The 21,829-nt window shown below is 34.1% G+C and overlaps 1 protein-coding gene across 1 annotated transcript; it reads right to left on the reverse strand.

The window, feature by feature from the left end:
• Positions 1-8,246: 8,246 nt before the first annotated feature.
• Positions 8,247-15,253, reverse strand: LOC138310256 (microspherule protein 1-like). Its single transcript, XM_069251383.1, has 7 exons — positions 15,095-15,253; positions 14,370-14,508; positions 13,704-13,808; positions 12,681-12,773; positions 12,279-12,361; positions 11,657-11,872; positions 8,247-8,974 (listed from the first exon to the last, which is right to left on the reverse strand). Exons 1-7 carry the CDS (start codon positions 15,185-15,187, stop codon positions 8,888-8,890), a joined length of 816 nt encoding a protein of 271 aa, XP_069107484.1. The 5' UTR covers positions 15,188-15,253; the 3' UTR covers positions 8,247-8,887.
• Between the last annotated feature and the right edge of the window lie 6,576 nt (positions 15,254-21,829).

Below are 21,829 nucleotides of genomic sequence, written 5' to 3' on the forward strand. Positions count from 1 at the left end.
TGAGTCACTTGTTGACCATGTATGTGACACAACTTCTTCCTTAATACTGAGTCACTTGTTGACCATGTATGTGACACAACTTCTTCCTTAATACAGAGTCACTTGTTGACTATGTATGTGACACAACTTCTTCCTTAATACTGAGTCACTTGTTGACCATGTATGTGACACAACTTCTTCTTAATACTGAGTCACTTGTTGACTATGTATGTGACACAACTTAATACTGAGTCACTTGTTGACCATGTATGTGACACAACTTCTTCCTTAATACTGAGTCACTTGTTGACTATGTATGTGACACAACTTCTTCCTTAATACAGAGTCACTTGTTGACCATGTATGTGACACAACTTCTTCCTTAATACTGAGTCACTTGTTGACCATGTATGTGACACAACTTCTTCCTTAATACTTAATACTGAGTCACAATTGTTGACTCATGTGACACAACTTCTTCCTTAATACTGAGTCACTTGTTGACCATGTATGTGACACAACTTCTTCCTTAATACTGAGTTACTTGTTGACCATGTATGTGACACAACTTCTTCCTTAATACTGAGTTACTTGTTGACCATGTATGTGACACAACTTCTTCCTTAATACTGAGTTACTTGTTGACCATGTATGGGACACAACTTCTTCCTTAATACTGAGTCACTTGTTGACCATGTATGGACACAACTTCTTCCTTAATACAGAGTCACTTGTTGACATCATGTATGTGACACAACTTCTTCCTTAATACTGAGTCACTTGTTGACCATGTATGTGACACAACTTCTTCCTTAATACTGAGTCACTTGTTGACCATGTATGGGACACAACTTGACCATGTATGTGACACAACTTCTTCCTTAATACTGAGTCACTTGTTGACCATGTATGTGACACAACTTCTTCCTTAATACTGAGTTACTTGTTGACCATGTATGTGACACAACTTCTTCCTTAATACTGAGTCACTTGTTGACCATGTATGTGACACAACTTCTTCCTTAATACTGAGTCACTTGTTGACCATGTATGTGACACAACTTCTTCCTTAATACTGAGTCACTTGTTGACCATGTATGTGACACAACTTCTTCCTTAATACTGAGTCACTTGTTGACTATGTATGGGACACAACTTCTTCCTTAATACTGAGTTACTTGTTGACCATGTATGTGACACAACTTCTTCCTTAATACTGAGTCACTTGTTGACTATGTATGTGACACAACTTCTTCCTTAATACAGAGTCACTTGTTGACCATGTATGTGACACAACTTCTTCCTTAATACAGAGTCACTTGTTGACCATGTATGTGACACAACTTCTTCCTTAATACTGAGTCACTTGTTGACCATGTATGGGACACAAACTTCTTCCTTAATACTGAGTCACTTTGTGCCACAACTTGTTGACGATGTACTTGTTGACACATGGCCAACTTCTTCCTTAATACAGAGTTACTTGTTGACCATGTATGGGACACAACTTCTTCCTTAATACAGAGTTACTTGTTGGACATGTATGGACACAACTTCTTCCTTAATACGAGTCACTTGTTGACCATGTATGGGACACAACTTCTTCCTTAATACTGAGTACTTGTTGACCATGTATGTGACACAACTTCTTCCTTAATACAGAGTCACTTGTTGACTATGTATGTGACACAACTTCTTCCTTAATACTGAGTTACTTGTTGACCATGTATGTGACACAACTTCTTCCTTAATACTGAGTTACTTGTTGACCATGTATGTGACACAACTTCTTCCTTAATACTGAGTTACTTGTTGACCATGTATGTGACACAACTTCTTCCTTAATACTGAGTTACTTATTGACCATGTATGTGACACAACTTCTTCCTTAATACTGAGTCACTTGTTGACCATGTATGTTCTTCCTTAATACTGAGTTACTTGTTGACCAAGCATGGGGCGCATGCCTTCTTCCTATAGAAACAAGTCTCTTTTTGACAAGGCATGGGACATTTCTTCCTATATTGATAAATCTGTAATTTTAATACAATATGCAGAGTATTAGTTATGACCATATGATGAGTAGCAATAAGATGTTCCTTGTCACATACAGTTCATGCAGATTTCAGATTGATCAGACGACAGTGTTCTGTCAATATGTTTTTTGTGATATTTGTACATTTTAATGCATTTTATACTAAATTACATTAATGGTTAAATTATCATAGAATTCCTTAAAGATGCTCCACCGCTGACAAATGGTATTTTTTCTCTATCAAAAACAGGAGCAGACGATTTAGTATACTTTACACCATTACTGAAAAGTTTGCTTCTAATTTTACTTCAAGTTAAAAATATGAAAAATAATTAATTGCACCAAAAAAAAAGGCGAAATAAATTATGCACCAAAGGCGAAATAAATATTTTATATTTTTTTTTGTGTTAATTAGACATATATATACATGATCAAACACCAATTATTGTTCAACTGATGAATATCATTTATGCTTTGTCGGCGGTGGAGCATCTTTAAATGCCTATATTACATGTAACTATGTGTTGTACATGTATATTGATATGATGTTACAGATGTTGTTTTAATTCAGATATCTGTTTTCTATATTTCCAAGACATAATCAGATTTTATAGTTTCTGTGATATTTTTCAAAATGATATTAACTTTTGTACAAGATCTACACAATTTTCAGAATTTGTTTTAATACCCCAACTAAGAAAGGTGGGCATGTAAGTCTTTGTAATTAGCCCCATTCAAGTTAAAAGAAACTTGTATAGGGCAAGGCGAATTACAAAGACAAAATATTTTTCCTTATTAGGTCAATTATAATACATATATGACAAACTTTGTAACGAATAATTTATGTCTGTTCTATTCTGTTCCATGATAGCAAACTTGGGATGCCTGTGAATTTATTGACACCATTTCAATAGGACTAATTCATGTACTACATGACACTTTATAACGTTTGTGCAGGACTAGTACCTCGAGTGTAGATGGAATGTGACTCTTTGTAATCTTCCCGCTGAAATTGCATAAGCTTTACTAGTGTTTTATTTGTAGTAAATGTACACTACCAAATACATTTTGAATTTTATACATGTGATACTCATTGTGTGTGGTATATATCTATTGCAGGGTCATATAAATTATACGATGTCAGTTTTTATTTACGTATTTGCTTCTTCATCCCAATTTTTCAGTAGTTAATTCTTTTGAAATAAATTTTGTAATAATTATTTATACTTTACTATTGTATAATACCAATGTTCAATTATTTTTTTTTTGGTTCATTTGATTTTATGTTTGTTTTACATTTTTGTAGGAGTATTCCAGGGAAAATATAAAATCATGCATATTGTAAAACAAATCATGAAAAAAATGTGAAAATTTATTGCTCCTTCTCTAATCCGGAGAGCTTTGTTGGATATGATCACAAATGCTCGACTGAACTTTTTCTTTAAGCTAAACTCTGCAGACCTAAACTTAATACGGCAATAATGCTTTATTAATTTTGTATTATAAATTACCTTAAAAAATTTGATGTGATCATTTTTTATCATCCAATAAAATTGAATGTAATTGTGACGCAATTTTTAGCAATTTTAACACTATATTTGATGCGGCATATTACATACATGTAAATCATGTGTGAACATGTCAATTCTGCATTTAGGTAAAAAATATCATAATTATGATATTTCTTATTATTATTCTTTAATTTGTTAATACAATGTACTGTCTATGTTTGCCTGTATGTCTAGTTGAATTTCTTTCGAAAGTGTTGAATGTATTACTTCCCCTTTGAACAATAGCTAGCTCTATCAATGAAGAATAAAAATTATAATAAAAACATTTGATCAGAATTTTAAATACAATGTATATAACTATGCACATGTTTGTGTATTAAATGTTATAATGCCTTTTTTCCAGTATCAAAGGAAATAAAGATTTTTTTTTTATTCAAACAATTCTAAATTAACTTCATTCCCACTCTTGAAAATCAACTTATTAAATTTTGAAATCAAAATTTGTTCAATATAGAAATCAGTGAAATCTTTATAACAATGTGGGATATTTACAGCTTAAAGATGCTCCACCGCCGACAGAGCATAAATGATATTCATCACTTGAACTGTAATTGGTATTTAATGGTGTATATATATATGTATAAATAGCACAAAAAATGCAATAAAATAATTTATTTTGCCTTTGGTGCATAAGCAATCAGTATTTCATTCCATATAGGATATAGTGACATGAAATTTTTTCGGGATGCAATTAATTATTTTTTATATTTTCAACTTAAGTAAAATTAGAAGCTCAAACTTTTCAATGGTGGTAATGGTGTAAAGTAAGTAACTTCTTTAACTGAAGAAAAAACACTAAATCGCCTGCTCATGTTTTTGATAGTGAAAAAATAACCTTTGTCAGCGGTGGAGCATCTTTAAGAATTATTGTAATTAATCATTAAATATTTTATTTATCATATTTACACAAGGATTTGTCGTAGTGCTACTGTACAGTCTGTGGGCATAATAAAATATGCATATTTTAATTTAGTACGCAAGTACTGATTACTATATATATTCTTCTAGCAATTTTGCATGTTTAAAGATACATAAAAACTTCAAAGTTGTACGTGAACATTAAAATTTGTATATATATCGGAAAACCCCCAATTCTAATGCAAATTACAATCAGTCGGTTTTACTGTTATTTGTCAGAAAATCCCATGGTGGTGAAATGCGTGTGAAATATTCAAACTCACTCGCTGTCCGCCATTACACATTGTGGTCGAATATCTTGTATGCTGAACCCAGTCCCTTGCTCGTAGAGTAATGCTACTTTTGTCTAGAACAGCTCAAATCGCTCTGACAGAAGTGTGTTTACCTTATTAGGTGAATTGTTTTGCCTAAAAAAATCATTATATCACCTCCACAGTGGTTATGTAGTTCATTTGTTTAACGTGCGTGACTTTGGCTCGGATATTGGTACAGCGTACATATTGTACCTGCTTAATCGTATTGATCAACGATTTGTAATTACAATGGTATCAATTAAAATACTAAACAATGGCGTGGAATTTGTCAATATCTTATGATATATGTTTCATAAGAAATGTAGAACAATACATTTATGCCATGTTTTGCTTCTTGGTGTTGTAAAAGAATCTTCTAGCAATTTTGCATGTTTAAAGATACATAAAAACTTCAAAGTTGGCAACATAAAGGCTAGTTTTCTAGTGCTTATTTTGAAATAATGTAAATGTTCTTCCGTTGAAATAAGTCTTGAGATGTGAGAGATTATATCCAAATAAAGTTAGATAGGGTCGCCATTTCCCTTTTTGCCTATTGTAAAATGGAAAAATCTTCATCTTTACAATTAAGATCATTTTCTCAATAAATATGGTTCAGAAAATATTTTGGATAATTTATATGGGTTATTTATATTCTGTTTATATAGGCAAAAACAGTTCTTGTTACGATTTAATGCAAAATGTCGTTAGGAATAACAATTAAAAATCTGTGCATGTTTAATTACTAAGAATGTATTGCACATTTTGTGTGTGTTTTGTATTACGGCAACTGACTGTACGTCTGTTGAATGTATTTGCCGATTTATACCAGTGATTGTGTGTTATGCGAAATGTACAGAGAGAAATAGATAATTTTTGCCTTAATATAATTATTATATGAAAATTACGAAAATATTTGATCTTTATACTTATTAGAATATTGTATGCTGAGTGCATTGACTATAATGACTGTTTGATTAATGTTCAATGTTAACGGAATTTTATTAATTATTTTGTGACATTATATTTGAGAGAATGTGTGAAGGTCAAGGTTTAATATTTTGTGTTGGGTATTTAATTAATTTGCTAACCAAGATGTTTTAATGTTCTTAATCTATTTAGTACATTAAGTATAAAAGGAACTTGGTTGTTTTTTTTACAATTTTTATGTCAACAAACACGTCTGTCTTAATAAAATAGAAAATCTATATACAATGTGTCCGATTTTCATTACTACCGGTACATGCAACGTGACCAGAAACCAGTCAAGTCAAATTCAAGTACCAGGTAATTGATGTGAATTAATAAATTTTAATTAAAGATGCTCCACTAGTAATGCTAACAAACGTTTTTAATCCCCCACTTTCTCCGAAACGGGGGATACTAATTTTGGTTTGTCTGTCTGTCTGTAACACTTCGTTTCCGTGCAATAACTGTAAAAAATGTAAACCGATTTTCTTCAAACTTAATGACAAGCTTAAATGCCTTAAGGACTCGGCCAAGTTCGATCACAACTTTCAACAGACCTGATTTAGCGGAGTTATGGCTCTTTTTCTTAAATAAAAAAGTCAGTTTCTGCCACTTCCGTGCAATAACTATAATAAATATTAACCGATTTTCTTCAAACTTGGTAACAAGGTTGATTCCCTTACCTGGGTAAGTGCCTGGTCAGGTTCGATCAACACTTTCAGCGGATGTTATTTATCAAAGTTATGGCCCTTTAATTTACCACAAATGTCATTTTTCTGCAGTTTGTGTAATAACTAACAAATGTTAAAACTAATATTGTTAAAACTTGGTAACAAAGTTAAATGCCTTAAGGCCAAGTTCGATCACCACTTTTAGCAGATCTTAATTAGCAAAGTTATGGCCCTTTGATTTAATAAAGGTCATTTTCTGCCGCTTCCGTACAATAACTGTAATAAATATTAACCAATTTTCCTCAAACTTGGTACAAAGTTAAATGTCTTACTTCCGAATAAGACTTCAGTTTATTTTTTGATGTTTCAACCAAGGTAAAACCTAACCTCAATAATGTTTACCTACAATATGTCCTGAAAGCGGAGGATGGAAATTCCGCAAATTTGCTTGTTTTTCTATCAGTGTTAGCCGTCCTTTCTGGCGAGATTTCTAATTTATGTTTGTCACTTATTTTAATAGTTATAATCACAAGTGCACAAAATCATCATTTACACTGTGATTGTGTAAGTTTAGGTTTCATTTACAGTATTGTATTTGGTAACAATATAAAACCAACTAATTTTTTCCATTTAGTTATTTATTCCAGTTTCTGTAGCATTCTTTCTGAACAAAACAAAACACTTCTCTTTTTATTTTTCCATAGCAACACTTAGTTTACCTAGCAACACTTCAGTCTTCATAGCAACACTTCAGTCTACCTAGCAACACTTCAGTTTACCTAGCAACACTTCATTTTCCCTAGCAACACTTCAGTCTCTCTCACAACCTTAAATCTCTACACATAACTGTAAAACTAGCTCCCAAAATCTCTCACATTCACACGTTGTGAAAACTAAACAGCCATTTTTCCCATAAGAAATAAAATTGACAATAACGTGACAATGATGAAAACACAAAATAAATTTGATAATGTATGATGAGGAAATGATAAATTGTATACATCCTTCAGTCCATGGCATTGACTAATGTTGTATGACTAAGTTGTTCAATGACTGAGCAAATAATGAACAAGCGTTTTGAAAATGACATGATAGTATCAATGATGAATGAATCAGTTAACGAAATTCATGAAATTTTGAAATTAAAAGATGATACACATATATCATGTATAACTGGAGATATGGCAAGAAAAAAAATCAAAATTTGAAAACATTATCAAATCTTCACAAATTGTATTAATTTTGTTTTACAACATGAATATATCTGACTTTGACTTCTTCACGGTTGGTATCAGACCAGAATTATAGTGTTGTATAAGAAAAAAAATCTTAAGGAAGAAAATCTTAATTGTCTCTTAAAGTACATATATTAACAAAATTGTTAAGTTGATATTTCTGCTGGAAAAAAAAAGATAGGAAAGATGAAAAAAAAAATTGTTTTGATTGAAAACTCAGATCTATCAATTCTCATGTAACTAGAGATAAGTTTTGTTCTATTTCATTAACTCATATTTGTACAAATAGAGCTACATGGTACTCGCTTGTTTAAATACAAACATCTAGAATTAAGACTAAATACAAACATTTAGAATTAAGACCAAATTTTCATTTTCAAGATATAACAAAGCTACCTGATCTTCTACCCCGTACCTTGACGTTATTCCATAATTTCACTTTCAAGATATAACAAAGCTACCTGATCTTCTACCCCATACCTTGACGTTATTCCATAATTATCTTTGAAACTTTTCCCCTTAATTCTAGAATTCCAACTCCAATTTGGAATGGAAAGGACTATGTATGATTTGGACCATTATTGGCTCCAAAATCCATATTTTTTAGTAAAAGTAGTAAGTAATTAAGCTGTTGTATTTGAAATGTTTAATACATCTATAACGGTGATTTTCTATTATAAAAGCTTAGTTGTTATGTGACCATCTGAAATATGGTCAGAATAATTAGGGATGTAGTCAATATTTGAAATTCAAAAATTTAATCACTAAATAACAGGTTTGGTAATTTGACAAATTTGGGGACCAAAATGGGCTCAAGTCATACACAGTCCTTTATTCTTTGTCTTATTTGTAGACTTCCAGAACCGATTTTTAGGTTGACTTCCAGGACCGATTTTCTTTCTACTTTTTCTGTTCCTTGAATCTGTAGAGCTCCATCCCAGCATCATCAGTTTCTGTAATTGTGGAACTCCTACATTCATTTCCATCCAATGAAATGTTATCCTCTAATCCAACATTCACTTGTTTCTTTATTTCTACACACCTGGATGCTGATCACACTTTCTCCAGTTTTTGTGACTGGAGTCTTTGATTTTTTCCGTTTTGAATCCAGATTCTAACAAACCCTTCACAGTTCCTGTAATTGGTGACAGTTTCTATTTCTCGATCAACTGACCATTTGTTTCTGTTACACATTTCTGTGTTTATGACATTTGTAACGTCAGACGTTCGTAAGTTTCTGAGACTCTGTCCGTATAACATTTATCAGATCTTGATTGATGAGAAAAATAAACCGCAAGCAAGAAATCTGAAAGAAGAAAATAAGAGTACATTAACAAGAGGCCCAAAGGGCCTTAACGGTCATCTGACTACCTTGGCAATAGTAAAATTAATTTCATATGGTGTCACTTTGTCAGGACCATGTCAGGATCATTTTCCATTTCCTTCAACAAATTTTATTTCAAACAAGAGGCCCAAGGGCCTTAACATGTAGGAAATTAATTAGATATAGTGTCATAGTAGCCTTCTTCAATTTGGGATCAACCAGAGATGTAACAATACTTTGTCGGGACCATGTCAGGATCATTTCATGCAAGTTTCAGCCAAATCGAACCAGTAAAAACTTGAGAAGAAGTTCAAAATGTGTTTTCAATATGGCAGATGTGCCGGTCATCTTGGATTTCGGATTGACCCGAAAAATAACAACACTTTGTCGGGACCATGTCAGGATCATTTCATGCAAGTTTCAGCCAAATCGCACGAGTTGAACTTGAGAATAATTTCAAAATGTGTTTTCAAGATGGCGGCTGTGGCGGCCATCTTGGATTTCGGATCGACCCGAAAAATAACAACACTTTGTCGGGACCATGTCAGGATCATTTCATGCAAGTTTCAGCCAAATCGCACCGGTAGAACTTGAGAAGAAGTTCAAAATGTGTTTTCAAGATGGCGGCTGTGGCGGCCATCTTGGATTTCGGATCGACCCGAAAAATAACAACACTTTGTCGGGACCATGTCAGGATCATTTCATGCAAGTTTCAGCCAAATCGCACCAGTAGAACTTGAGAAAGTTCAAAATGTGTTTCCAAGATGGCGCCTGTGGCGGCCATCTTGGATTTCGGATCGACCCGAATAATAACAACACTTTGTCGGGACCATGTCAGGATCATTTCATGCAAGTTTCAGCCAAATCGCACCGGTAGAACTTGAGAAGAAGTTTAAAATGTGTTTTCAAGATGGCGGCTGTGGCGGCCATCTTGGATTTCGGATCGACCCGAAAAATAACAACACTTTGTCGGGACCATGTCAGGATCATTTCATGCAAGTTTCAGCCAAATCGCACCGGTAGAACTTGAGAAGAAGTTCAAAATGTGTTTTCAAGATGGCGCCTGTGGCGGCCATCTTGGATTTCGGATCGACCCGAAAAATAACAACACTTTGTCGGGACCATGTCAGGATCATTTCATGCAAGTTTCAGCCAAATCGCACCGGTAGAACTTGAGAAGAAGTTTAAAATGTGTTTTCAAGATGGCGGCTGTGGCGGCCATCTTGGATTTCAGATCGACCCGAAAAATAACAACACTTTGTCGGGACCATGTCAGGATCATTTCATGCAAGTTTCAGCCAAATCGCACCGGTAGAACTTGAGAAGAAGTTCAAAATGTGTTTTCAAGATGGCGCCTGTGGCGGCCATCTTGGATTTCGGATCGACCCGTAAAATAACAACACTTTGTCGGGACCATGTCAGGATCATTTCATGCAAGTTTCAGCCAAATCGCACCGGTAGAACTTGAGAAGAAGTTCAAAATGTGTTTTCAAGATGGCGGCTGTGGCGGCCATCTTGGATTTCGGATCGACCCGAAAAATAACAACACTTTGTCGGGACCATCTCAGGATCATTTCAGGTAAGTTTCAGCTCAATCCCACTGGTCAAACTTGAGAAGAAGTTCAAAATGTGAAAAGTTAACGCACGGCGGACGGCGCACGGCGCACGGCGGACGGCGCACGGCGCACGGCGGACGGCGCACGACGACGGACGAAACATGATGACTATAGGTCATCCTGACCCTTCGGGTCAGATGACCTAATAAATCTTACAATAGAAGGCACATTTCTTTATTATAGTTTGGAAATTCAGTAGATCACTAAAAGTACCATATAGCAGGTTACTGTCGCAGACCAAAATTTTCATGATTTGATCAAACCAGAAAATCATATGTTAGCAATTTTTAAATTCTCGCGATATGGATTTAAGAGTAGATATAATTCAACCATTTTTTCAATTTTTCACGGATCAAATTTTCGTGATCCTAGCAATGTCCCGCGAAATCGCTAAAATATCCTCCCCGTGAAAATAAGCACCTGTACAGTATATCTTTTTGGTTTTACAAATGAGTTATGTTAATGTGCAATCACAACATCAATTTTCAAAATCACACTGGACAAGGGGAGACAACTTAAATATAAAAACTTTATTTATTTCATGACATCGATGAAACATATTTATTTCATGACATTCGTGAAACATGTTTATTTCACAACATACATGAAACATGTTATGTCAAAACAACTTAATCACTAGTTAGCCCGGATGGAAGCACATGAGGTATTTTAATGTGGGATGAAACTGGATTACCATAAGAAAAAACCCATGAGCAGGAAGATGACGCCATGCTTTTCAGATGTGATTGGGGAATCCAACCAAGGTCATCTTAATGAAAGACAATTTAATGTGTTATAACTGCAACACAGTCCCATCTTGCTATGATAAACAACTAAGCAATGCCCCCCCCCCCCCCACACACACAAGGTTTCCAGATTTCTGTATTAGCCTCTACCCCCCCACCACCCCACTCTAGATTCCAGATTTCTATATTAGCCTCTACTCCCAACCCCCACTCCCCACCCCCTACTCCCACTCTAGTTTCCAGATTTCTATATTAGCCTCTACCCCCCACCCTCACCCCAGTTTCCAGATTACTATATTTACCTCTACTACTGAGTTGTTACAGAGTTTTTGTTTGTTTCCGATGAGGACAGGTCGTCCATCAATGTAGATTGGCCGCTTGCCTTCGTTGGCGATGAAGAAGTCTCCATTGTTTCGGAGTTTGATAATGCCCTGACGACGTGAGATTTTCCAGGCAGGCCCTTCTAGTGATAAATCTACATCAATCTGGTTATCCTTCGTGGCCCGGCCTAGCGTTATCTACAAACAATAGTCGGGAATATCCTCACAGATTTCTTTAGACAAAATTTTAAAGGATTGAACAACAGACAACCAACTATATTTAAGTTCTCTCTTTAGTAGTTCAATAATTGTCTTGTTCTTCAATCAACATATCTACAGGACCCCAATCAACATATCTACAGGAAAATGTGCAGCACTTTTCAAAATTGATTTTGTATGAGCATACAAATATTAATTTTTTTTTTTTTTTTCAAAAATTCAATAAAATCTTAATCAAGAGAAAAAATGGAAGAAAAAGAAATTAAGATTTTACAGTATTTTACAGTATATCATAGCGAGCAAAATTAAATCTTTAATACTAATACCTGTTGAATGATGTTTTTAAAATGTATAGAAACTATTTCAAATGACTGATTAGACTTACCTCCCTTGATCTCATCAAATAGCGCACCAGACGACCCCGGAGCACCGCTAGTGTCTGGTTGTCAAAGTCTGGAGGACTGATACCTGTAGTAGGACAGATATATTAATATATTATATGACATATATAACATATATGGATAATGGTCCTCACACATTTTAACATTTCTTTATTGTTATGAAAAAGTTTCTCTTTCTGTCCATTTCTTTTCTGTAATAGAATGAAGTTCCTTTACATCTCAACTTTTTGCTTTTTTCAGTAGATCTAAAGTTTTTTATTAGGTAAACAATTAATTTGCTTATTTATTCAAAATCGGGAAATTTTTAGCACACAAAAGCACACAGTAGTAGTGGATGTAAAGAAAACAGAATGCAGATGGACGGACAATCGTTATTTTCCACTCACCTGTCACACTGTCAACAAGCACCTGCCATTTAGGTAATTCTTGTTCTAAATGTCGAATTTCTTTCTTATTGCGTCTGTCTGAGACATTCAATTCTGCAACAATTAGAAAAGGAATAAGGATGGCTACAGTCAAAAGGTTCAACCAACTGTATTATGGAGCTATTAATATTTGATTTTTGTGATTTTGAGATAAAATAAATTTGTGAAAATTTATATCTACCTGGGAGTTGCATTTTTCAAGAGGAATTTTAAAGGGACAATTCATTCTACGAGAACATTAAAATTTGTATATATATCGGAAAACCCCCAGTTCTAATGGGAATTAGATCAGTAGGTTTTACTGTGATATGTCAGAAAATCCCATGGTGGTGAAATGCGTGTGAAATGTTCAAACTCACTCGCTGTCCACCATTACAAATTGTGGTCGAATATCTTGTATGCCGAACCCAGTCCCTTGCTCGTAGAGTAATGCTACTTTTGTCTAGAACAGCTCAAATTGCTCTGACAGAAATGTTTTTACCTTATAAGGTGAATTGTTTGCCTAAAAAAACCATTATATCACCTCCACAGTGGTTATGTAGTTCATTTGTTTAACGTGCATGACTTTGGCTCGGATATTGGTACAGCGTACATATTGTACCTGCTTAATCGTATTGATCAACGATTTGTAATTACAACGGTATCAATTAAAATACTAAACAATGACGTGGAATTTGTCAATATCTTATGTTATATGTTTCATAAGAAATGTAAAACAATACATTTATGCCATATTTTGCTTCTTGGTTATGTAAAAGAATTAGCGTAAGTGAATTGTCCCTTCAAGTTCTTTTTCTCAAATGTACTTAAAATGGTTAAAAATAATTTACCATACATTTATGTTTTTTTCTTGAAATCAAATTTTTTTCTTTCTTTAGCTTTTAAATGTACCAAAATTGAAAATACTCAATCCAACATATCTTTATAGAACTATTTTCAGAAATACATAGTTTTTTCCAAACAAGTAAAGGCCACAAATATTACCTTGTTCTAATGTCTCATCCTTTGGATCCCGTACATCTTCATCGTTCATCATGTCTTCCGCATCTGAGAAATTCAGTACATGGTCGCCTCGAGGCATAGGTTGTACTGTAAAAGAATTCATATTTGGATCATCACTTTGAAAATATATATACCTATAATACCTTGGTTGCTAACCTACATTCTCATTGGCATTTTTATACATTTATTTGTGATTAAAAAAAGATGTATATGAATTTCTCTAAAAAATAGGCATTCTGCATTTGTAAAACAACATTTGATTGGTTAATTATTCAGAAACAAGTAAACCTAGTTCTGATTTGTAATTGAATTATATTTTATGATGTTTCAATTTAATGATCTTATTGTCAGATATGTGCATTAAAAAGGCATCAAAAAATATTTCTTGTGACAACTAACACTTCATCAAATTGGTTAATTGGAAAAATATATCAGTTACAATGTATTGACTTGTTGATCATTCTGTATTTCTAAACTGTTACACTGTACCTGATTGGTTGATTATTCAGTTAGTATTCTGTTACACTGCACCTGATTGGATGATAATTCTGTTACTATACTTTTGCACTGTACCTGATTGGTGGATTATTCAGTTAGTATACTGTACCTAATTGGATGATCATTGTTTTGTTTACTGTTACACTGTACCTGATTGGTCAGGAAGAAGATGGTACTGTTTCATTAATATCCAATGGTTTTGTAGAGCTTTGGCCGTGCGGAGTGGATGGAACACATCTGACTCTTTCTCCAGTAGGTCCTGGAAAGTGTCTGCTGTTGGCTGGCTGGTCTGATCAAACAAAAAAAATTCAATCATTTTTATACATTTTCTTTAGGTTGGAAACTTTGTGCTTTTTTCACCCAAAGTATAATTGAGTAGCGTGAATCTGTCATTGGTGACCAGGTAGCTCAGTTGGTAGAACATTGGGCTAGTGTTCGTAGGTTTTGGGTTCAAATCCCTCTCTGGCCACTACATTATCTATTCTCCAGTTACAATCGTACAATAATTGCATAATTGTACATTGTAGGAGAAAACATTCTGTTTACAACCGTATTTATAAACTTTTAAGAATTTACAAACAACATTAAACTGTAATTAAATGTAAAATGGTTAAGTGTACCTCTGGGGTAATGGTACACGTATAATACATATTTTTATAAACATTTTACATAATATACATGTATACATAATCTATATAAAATATTATCCTTCGCACTGGTCAATATTGAATGTAAACAGACTTGTTACACCTTAAAGTCACATCATCTGAAGACAAATGTGTTAATTTACCCTAAGTAGTGTCAGGATTATCCATTTGTTTGAAAGACGTTTACACAAGGATATACCGTTCTAGGTTCTGGGGGGGGAGACTCACCGAGGCTACAGTGCCGAGTAACGTTTCTTCCTCTTTACTGAAGAGTGCTTTCCCCTGTACATTATTCATTATATCGGGATGGAGCTGCTTCATAGCCTGGATAGCTAGTCTGAAAACAAAATCAACAGAACGATAAACTAGAAATGTCTGGTAGATATTTATATATCCCCCTGGTCTCCTTATTGCAATATGGCACATAAGGTGAGAACACAATGAGACAGGACATGTTATCTGTACCTATACCCATTTCATGGGCATGAAATACAACTTATAACAAGATTTACATATAATGTGATGTTGCCTAACATTAATAAGGAGCGTCTCTATAAACTAACATCTTTCTCTTCTTCAGCTTTATAAAATCGGTTTGTATACACATTAGTGAAAATAGTCTACTTTACCTAGCAACAAAGAGAACCATAGTAACCAGCTTTCTGTCTAAAACCATAACAGGGATTTGACTCTATATACAGTATTCTGAACTCAGTTTGTAAAACATTCATTATGGAGGGCTATAGGAAGCTCCAAAAAATATGGCCAAATCGTACACGTATAATACATATTTTTATAAACATTTTACATAATATACATGTATATATAATCTTATATAAAATATTATCCTTCGGCACTGGTCAATATTGAATGTAAACAGACTTGTTACACCTTAAAGTCACATCATCTGAAGACAAATGTGTTAATTTACCCTAAGTAGTGTCAGGATTATCCATTTGTTTGAAAGACGTTTACACAAGGATATACCGTTCTAGGTTCTGGGGAGGAGACTCACCGAGGCTACAGTGCCGAGTAACGTTTCTTCCTCTTTACTGAAGAGTGCTTTCCCCTGTACATTATTCATTATATCGGGATGGAGCTGCTTCATAGCCTGGATAGCTAGTCTGAAAACAAAATCAACAGAACGATAAACTAGAAATGTCTGGTAGATATTTATATATCCCCCTGTCTCCTTATTGCAATATGGCACATAATGTGAGAACACAATGAGACAGGACATGTTATCTGTACCTATACCCATTTCATGGGCATGAAATACAACTTATAACAAGATTTACATATAATGTGATGTTGCCTAACATTAATAAGGAGCGTCTCTATAAACTAACATCTTTCTCTTCTTCAGCTTTATAAAATCGGTTTGTATACACATTAGTGAAAATAGTCTACTTTACCTAGCAACAAAGAGAACCATAGTAACCAGCTTTCTGTCTAAAACCATAACAGTGATTTGACTCTATATACAGTATTCTGAACTCAGTTTGTAAAACATTCATTATGGAGGGCTATAGGAAGCTCCATAAAATATGGCCAAATACAATCATACTACCGTATACAAAGGCACAATGATGTTCAAATTAGTAATCTTTCCTCACATCAGATGTCTTAGTATGTTGACGGAGTGTCTACAGTACACAATTACAAAAGAGGTGATCTTGACCTGTTTTTAATCTGTTTAGCATGAGGACCTTGACATTCTATTGGCCTTGACCTTCACCTCTTGGCATTCTAGCAGCTCTTGACCTTCACACCTTGACATTCTAGTAGGCTTTGACCTTCACACCTCAACATTCTAGTAGGCTTTGACCTCTACACCTCAACATTCTAGTTTACCTTGACCTTCATTACTTACTTGGATATGACAGGATCGTAGAGTAAGGCATACCATCTCTCCTGTATCTCCTTCAATGTGAATCGACAGGAAAACTTCACACCAAGATGTACTGCTGTGAGATCGTTTGTCTGGTAACAAATAAAGGGAAGATAATTAATTAACAAATTAGTTAACAACATGTGCATTGATAAATTTTAGTAACACAGTGTTGAGTGACAAAGAAATTTTTACTGGTCCAGGAGATTATTTTGACTAAACTTTCAAAGATGCTACAAGTTTCATCATATAATGCCTCTTATTGACAAAAAATCAACAGAACTGGATATTCATCACTTGCATCAAATGTTCTATTTTTTTGAGAAGCATTGACCCTGATCTTTTTGTTTTGGATTAGCTCTGCAATTTCACACAAACACCTTTGTTATGTAGGATCCATAGGAAGTTTGATCAGCCCATTACAACTACACTGCTGCCATTGCTGATTCCAATACCTGAACATAGACGTATGTCACCAACATTTCAGATACAGAATTACCTGACTAAATAAATTTGTTGTTTAATCAGTTAATTTGACATCATTCCTTGACCTTGGTCTGTATTTGACAAGTTATCTCCCTTTGTTCTGTATTAGACAAGTTATCTGTCCTTGGTCTGTACTTGAGAAGTTGTCTGTCCTTGGTCTGTATTAGACAAGTTATCTGTCCTTGGTCTGTATTTGACAAGTTATCTGTCCTTGGTCTGTATTTGACAAGTTATCTGCTCTTGGTCTGTAATTAACCAGTTATCTACCCTTGGTCTGTATTTAACCAGTTATCTGCCCTTGGTCTGTATTTAACCAGTTATCTGCCCTTGGTCTGTATTTAACCAGTTATCTGCCCTTGGTCTGTACTTGACAAGTTATCTGTCCTTGGTCTGTATTTGACAAGTTGTCTGTCCTTGGTCTGTATTAGACAAGTTATCTGTCCTTAGTCTGTATTTAACCAGTTATCTGCCCTTGGTCTGTACTTGACATGTTATCAGTCCTTAGTCTGCATTTGACAAGTTATCTGTCATGGGTTGATTTGACAAGTTATCTGTCCTTAGTCTGTATTTGATAAGTTATCTGCCCTTGGTCTGTATTTGACAAGTTATCTGTCCTTAGTCTGCATTTGACAAGTTATCTGTCCTTGGTCTGTATGTGACAATTTATCTGCCCTTAATCTGTATTTGACAAGTTATCTGTCCTTGGTCTGTATTTGACAATTTAGCTCTCTCTTTGATCTGTATTTAACAGGTTATTTATCCGTGTTCTGTATTTGACTAAAATCTGCCCATGATCTGTATTTGAGAAGTTATCTGTCCTTGATCTGTGTTTGATAAGTTCTCTCCTCTTGATCTGTTTTTGACAAGTGATCTGCCCTTGATCTGTATTTGACAAGTTTTTGATCTACCCACAATCTGTATTTGACAAGTTCTCTCCCCTTGATCTATATTTAACAAGTTCTCTCCCCTTGATCTGTACAGTAAAATACATTTATAACAAACCCCTTAAAACAAATTCATGGTCATAACATAGTGATTTTTATTTCCAGTCAAGGTTCTTTGATGTCTGTAATAAGTGTATACCAAACTATGCTTATAACAAAAAGATTTTGTTTGTCACTAGAGGTCTGTTATCACTGTTTTACTGTACAAGTATTTGACAAGTTTCTTCTCCTTGATCTGTCTTTCACGAAGTTCTGTCCATGATCTCTGCCCAAATTCATCGACATTCCTTAATCTGAAGGATTTTTTAAACTTAATTCTCCTTAATCAGATATTACAATGGTTAGGGTTAAGATTTTCTCATTAACTAAGAAGTCCTTAAAATCAAGGAATATTGATGAAACTGGACCCTGTATTTGACAAGTTACAATCTCATTGAAGATGTTGACAATATCTATCAAGCCGGAAAAAAAATCATAGAAATTGTTCACAATGAGGAGATAACTCTGCATAATAGATAAATGGAATATAATCAGTATTATTTTAACAATGATAGTTCTGAAAACATACTGTCGTGAAATTGTTAATTCTAACGAGAAATACACTGGTGAAATTGTTGTCATTCTCCTGAAATTCTTCATTCTAATCTCTCAAGAGTTACTCCCCTTCATTGGGGAAGTGAAAGAAAGGGAAGTAACGATGACAGATCAGAAAATCCTACAAATGAGTTATAAGGTTATAAAAGAGACCACATCCACATTTGTCTACTATGACATCAATTTATACCAAGAAATAATGAAGCAAAGCGACTTATGAAGCAAATACAATAGAAAATTTATAAATCAAATTTGGATTGATCTCTTTTATGTACCTTTGAACTCTAGATACTAAGGACGGGAAGTTCTAAATAATAAGCATAAAATCTTTATAATGTCATTCAGTTTTATTAAACAAACATCTGTAGCATTGAATGCTACACATCATAAAACATAATCAAACAAATTTTATATATTTTTTTCACTCTTGTCCTCTTTTGAAATATTTTTTGATTTAAAAAAAGATGGAATTATTGGCCAAAATTTCTAGAGGAATCAACATTTTTTTTTCATATCTCAAACCATATAATATAATCAGCAGACAGAAAATTGTATAAAGTCATTAACTGGTATTTAAAAAATGTAGACTATTATACTGTCTGTACTAGTATTATAGTAAATAATACAAAACGTAAAAAATGCACAGCAATTTAAGATTTATATTTTTTATAAATTATTTTTCATAATTAACAATACAGCTTTTATTGTTTAGAGAGTTAAAAAAAAATCAGTTTTAACAAAGTAAAGTATTTGGTATATGACTATGGAAACATTTAGCTATATCTTACTATTTCACACGACAAATCTTCATGAAAATGTAAAAACAAGTGTTTTCTGGAAAATCATGGAAAATGTTGTTATTATATTTGGTAGTATGTCTTTATCTCAAACTGACAGAAGTGTTTACATATACTTATCTCAATTACACTTCAATGATCAGCTTCAACCACAAAATGAAACAATTCATAATGTTCATGGTCAAAGGGTGTTTGTTTTATAATGTTCAATGGTCAAAAGGGTGTTTGTTTTATAATGTTCATGTCAAAAGGGTGTTTGTTTTATAATGTTCATGGTCAAAAGGGTGTTTGTTTTATAATGTTCATGGTCAAAAGGGTGTTTGTTTTAAATGAAGATAAAAATGCAACTTTGATTCATAGTTTGATAAAAATCTACCAACTGAAAATTCTAAATGAAAATTACGTAAACAACTTAAGAATTTTTTATCTTTTAAATAATCTTTTATCCCCAATTACTCACATCATCATCATAATTATGATATAAGAGACAACAAAACATGCTCATTAAATTTCCTTTCCAATCACACCATGATGGAAATAAAAATTTGGGGTTTATCAACGTTTCATTACAATTATACACATGTACCACCAATGGAAAAATTACACTTGACCAGAACTCACACAAATAATATTGCAATATCAAGAAAAAAAAACAATCAAAAGAAAATATAAATAAACAAAAATGTTCTTTGAGCTAGCTAGTATTAATTTGAAAAATCTGCTTGTTGAAAATATCCAGCATTCTCAAATTTTGCCTTGGTCAAAACAATGATCAATTGCAATAAATATAGCTTTAGATTTATATTCTGTACAACTAAAGATGTCCATATCAGACTTCTTTTTGAAGTGTCGAGACAGGCTTATTACACAGGAAATGTCTGTAAATGTATATTTTTGTGAATCAAGATCATCCACTTCACCCAAAGAATAGTCGTTAATTGATTATATAGTTCTTCCTAAAGCAATATTGTCTCTGCATCACTATGTTTATGATGCAATATGTCTCTTTGAAGCCCCACTGTCTTTTAAAAACAAAACTGTCTTTTTAAAGCAAGACTGTCTTTTTGATGAATCACTGTCCTTTTGAAACATCACTATCTTTGTGAAACAACACTGTCTTTTTGAAATAACATAATCTTTTTGAAGCAACAATGTCTTTTTAAAGCAAGACTGTCTTTTTGAAGAATCACTGTCTTTTTGAAGCATCACTTTCTTTGTGTAACAACAGCCTTTTTAAACACTGTCTTTTTGAAGCAATATGGTCTTTGTGAAACAACAGTCTTTGTGAAATAACACTGTCATCACTGTCTTTTTGAAACAACACTTTTTGAAGCAACTCTGTCTACTTGAAGCAACACTATCCTTCAGGATTGACACCAGCTAGAAGCAGCTTTCAATTCCCTCTATCCATCGGAAAGCTGGATGTGTGAGTTTCTTCTGAAACAGGCTCTTGAGGGAATCATTGATGAAAGGAATGCATCTGTCATACCAATGGAACTCTTCAATCGGGAAGGTGTGAAGTACAACGTCTTTCACTGCAGCTATCATTGTGGGGTTGAGGATCTGAGACTGGGTCAGCCTAGTCCTCGGATTGTTAGAATCGATCTTCTTTCCCTGGAGCTCTCCGATTGTGAAGATCATGAAAATCAACTCACGTGCGAAGTACCTTGGTGATCCATGGCTGGAAGCTTTCTGAATTGCTTTTGGCATAATTCGACAACTCTGATGGTCATACACATCCATCATGATGGCACAGGGATCTGACAATACCTCCCGTACTCTCTGCTCATTGATCTTTCCTTGGAATGCGATGGGAGGAATGCTCTTCAACTTCCTAAGAGGATCATATCTAGCTGGCAGTTGGTACAGATTATCTTCCATGTGGGCTGTCTCAGGTTTGATCACAATTCTTGCAGGCCTATCCTCTCCAACTGTAACCTGAGTTGTACACTGTGTTGTCCTCTTATAGGTATCCACACTAACATAAGTCTTCTTCACCACATGAGCTTGATTCTCGCCTGTTGGCTGGATCTTAAATTCCGGTCGTTTTGTTGTATGTTTGGTACTCTGGACACCTCCCAGCCATTTTCGACGCTTTGGTTGGTTCTCGGTAGGATTTTCATTATACTCCTTATCCTGTATAATCCAGTTGTCATCAAAGGAGTCGGATATCAATCGCTTTCTGGATATCTGTACTTTCCGTGATGTAGGAGTCTGGTCATTCTTCAAGGTTTCCTCGGCGAGAATTTCT

Source organism: Argopecten irradians, chromosome 16 (assembly GCF_041381155.1).
Source record: "Argopecten irradians isolate NY chromosome 16, Ai_NY, whole genome shotgun sequence".
In the NCBI taxonomy this organism is placed as follows: domain Eukaryota; kingdom Metazoa; phylum Mollusca; class Bivalvia; order Pectinida; family Pectinidae; genus Argopecten; species Argopecten irradians.

Excerpts from the sequence above, each read along its gene's own strand:
- LOC138310256 (XM_069251383.1), bottom strand. The coding sequence starts at position 15,187 with ATGAAGCAGCTCCATCCCGATATAATGAATAATGTACAGGGGAAAGCA. Across the intron at positions 12,774-13,703 it reads GGATGAGACATTAGAACAAG|AATTGAATGTCTCAGACAGA; the intron begins GTAATATTTGTG and ends TAATTGTTGCAG. Across the intron at positions 12,362-12,680 it reads GCTTGTTGACAGTGTGACAG|GTATCAGTCCTCCAGACTTT; the intron begins GTGAGTGGAAAA and ends GTCCTACTACAG.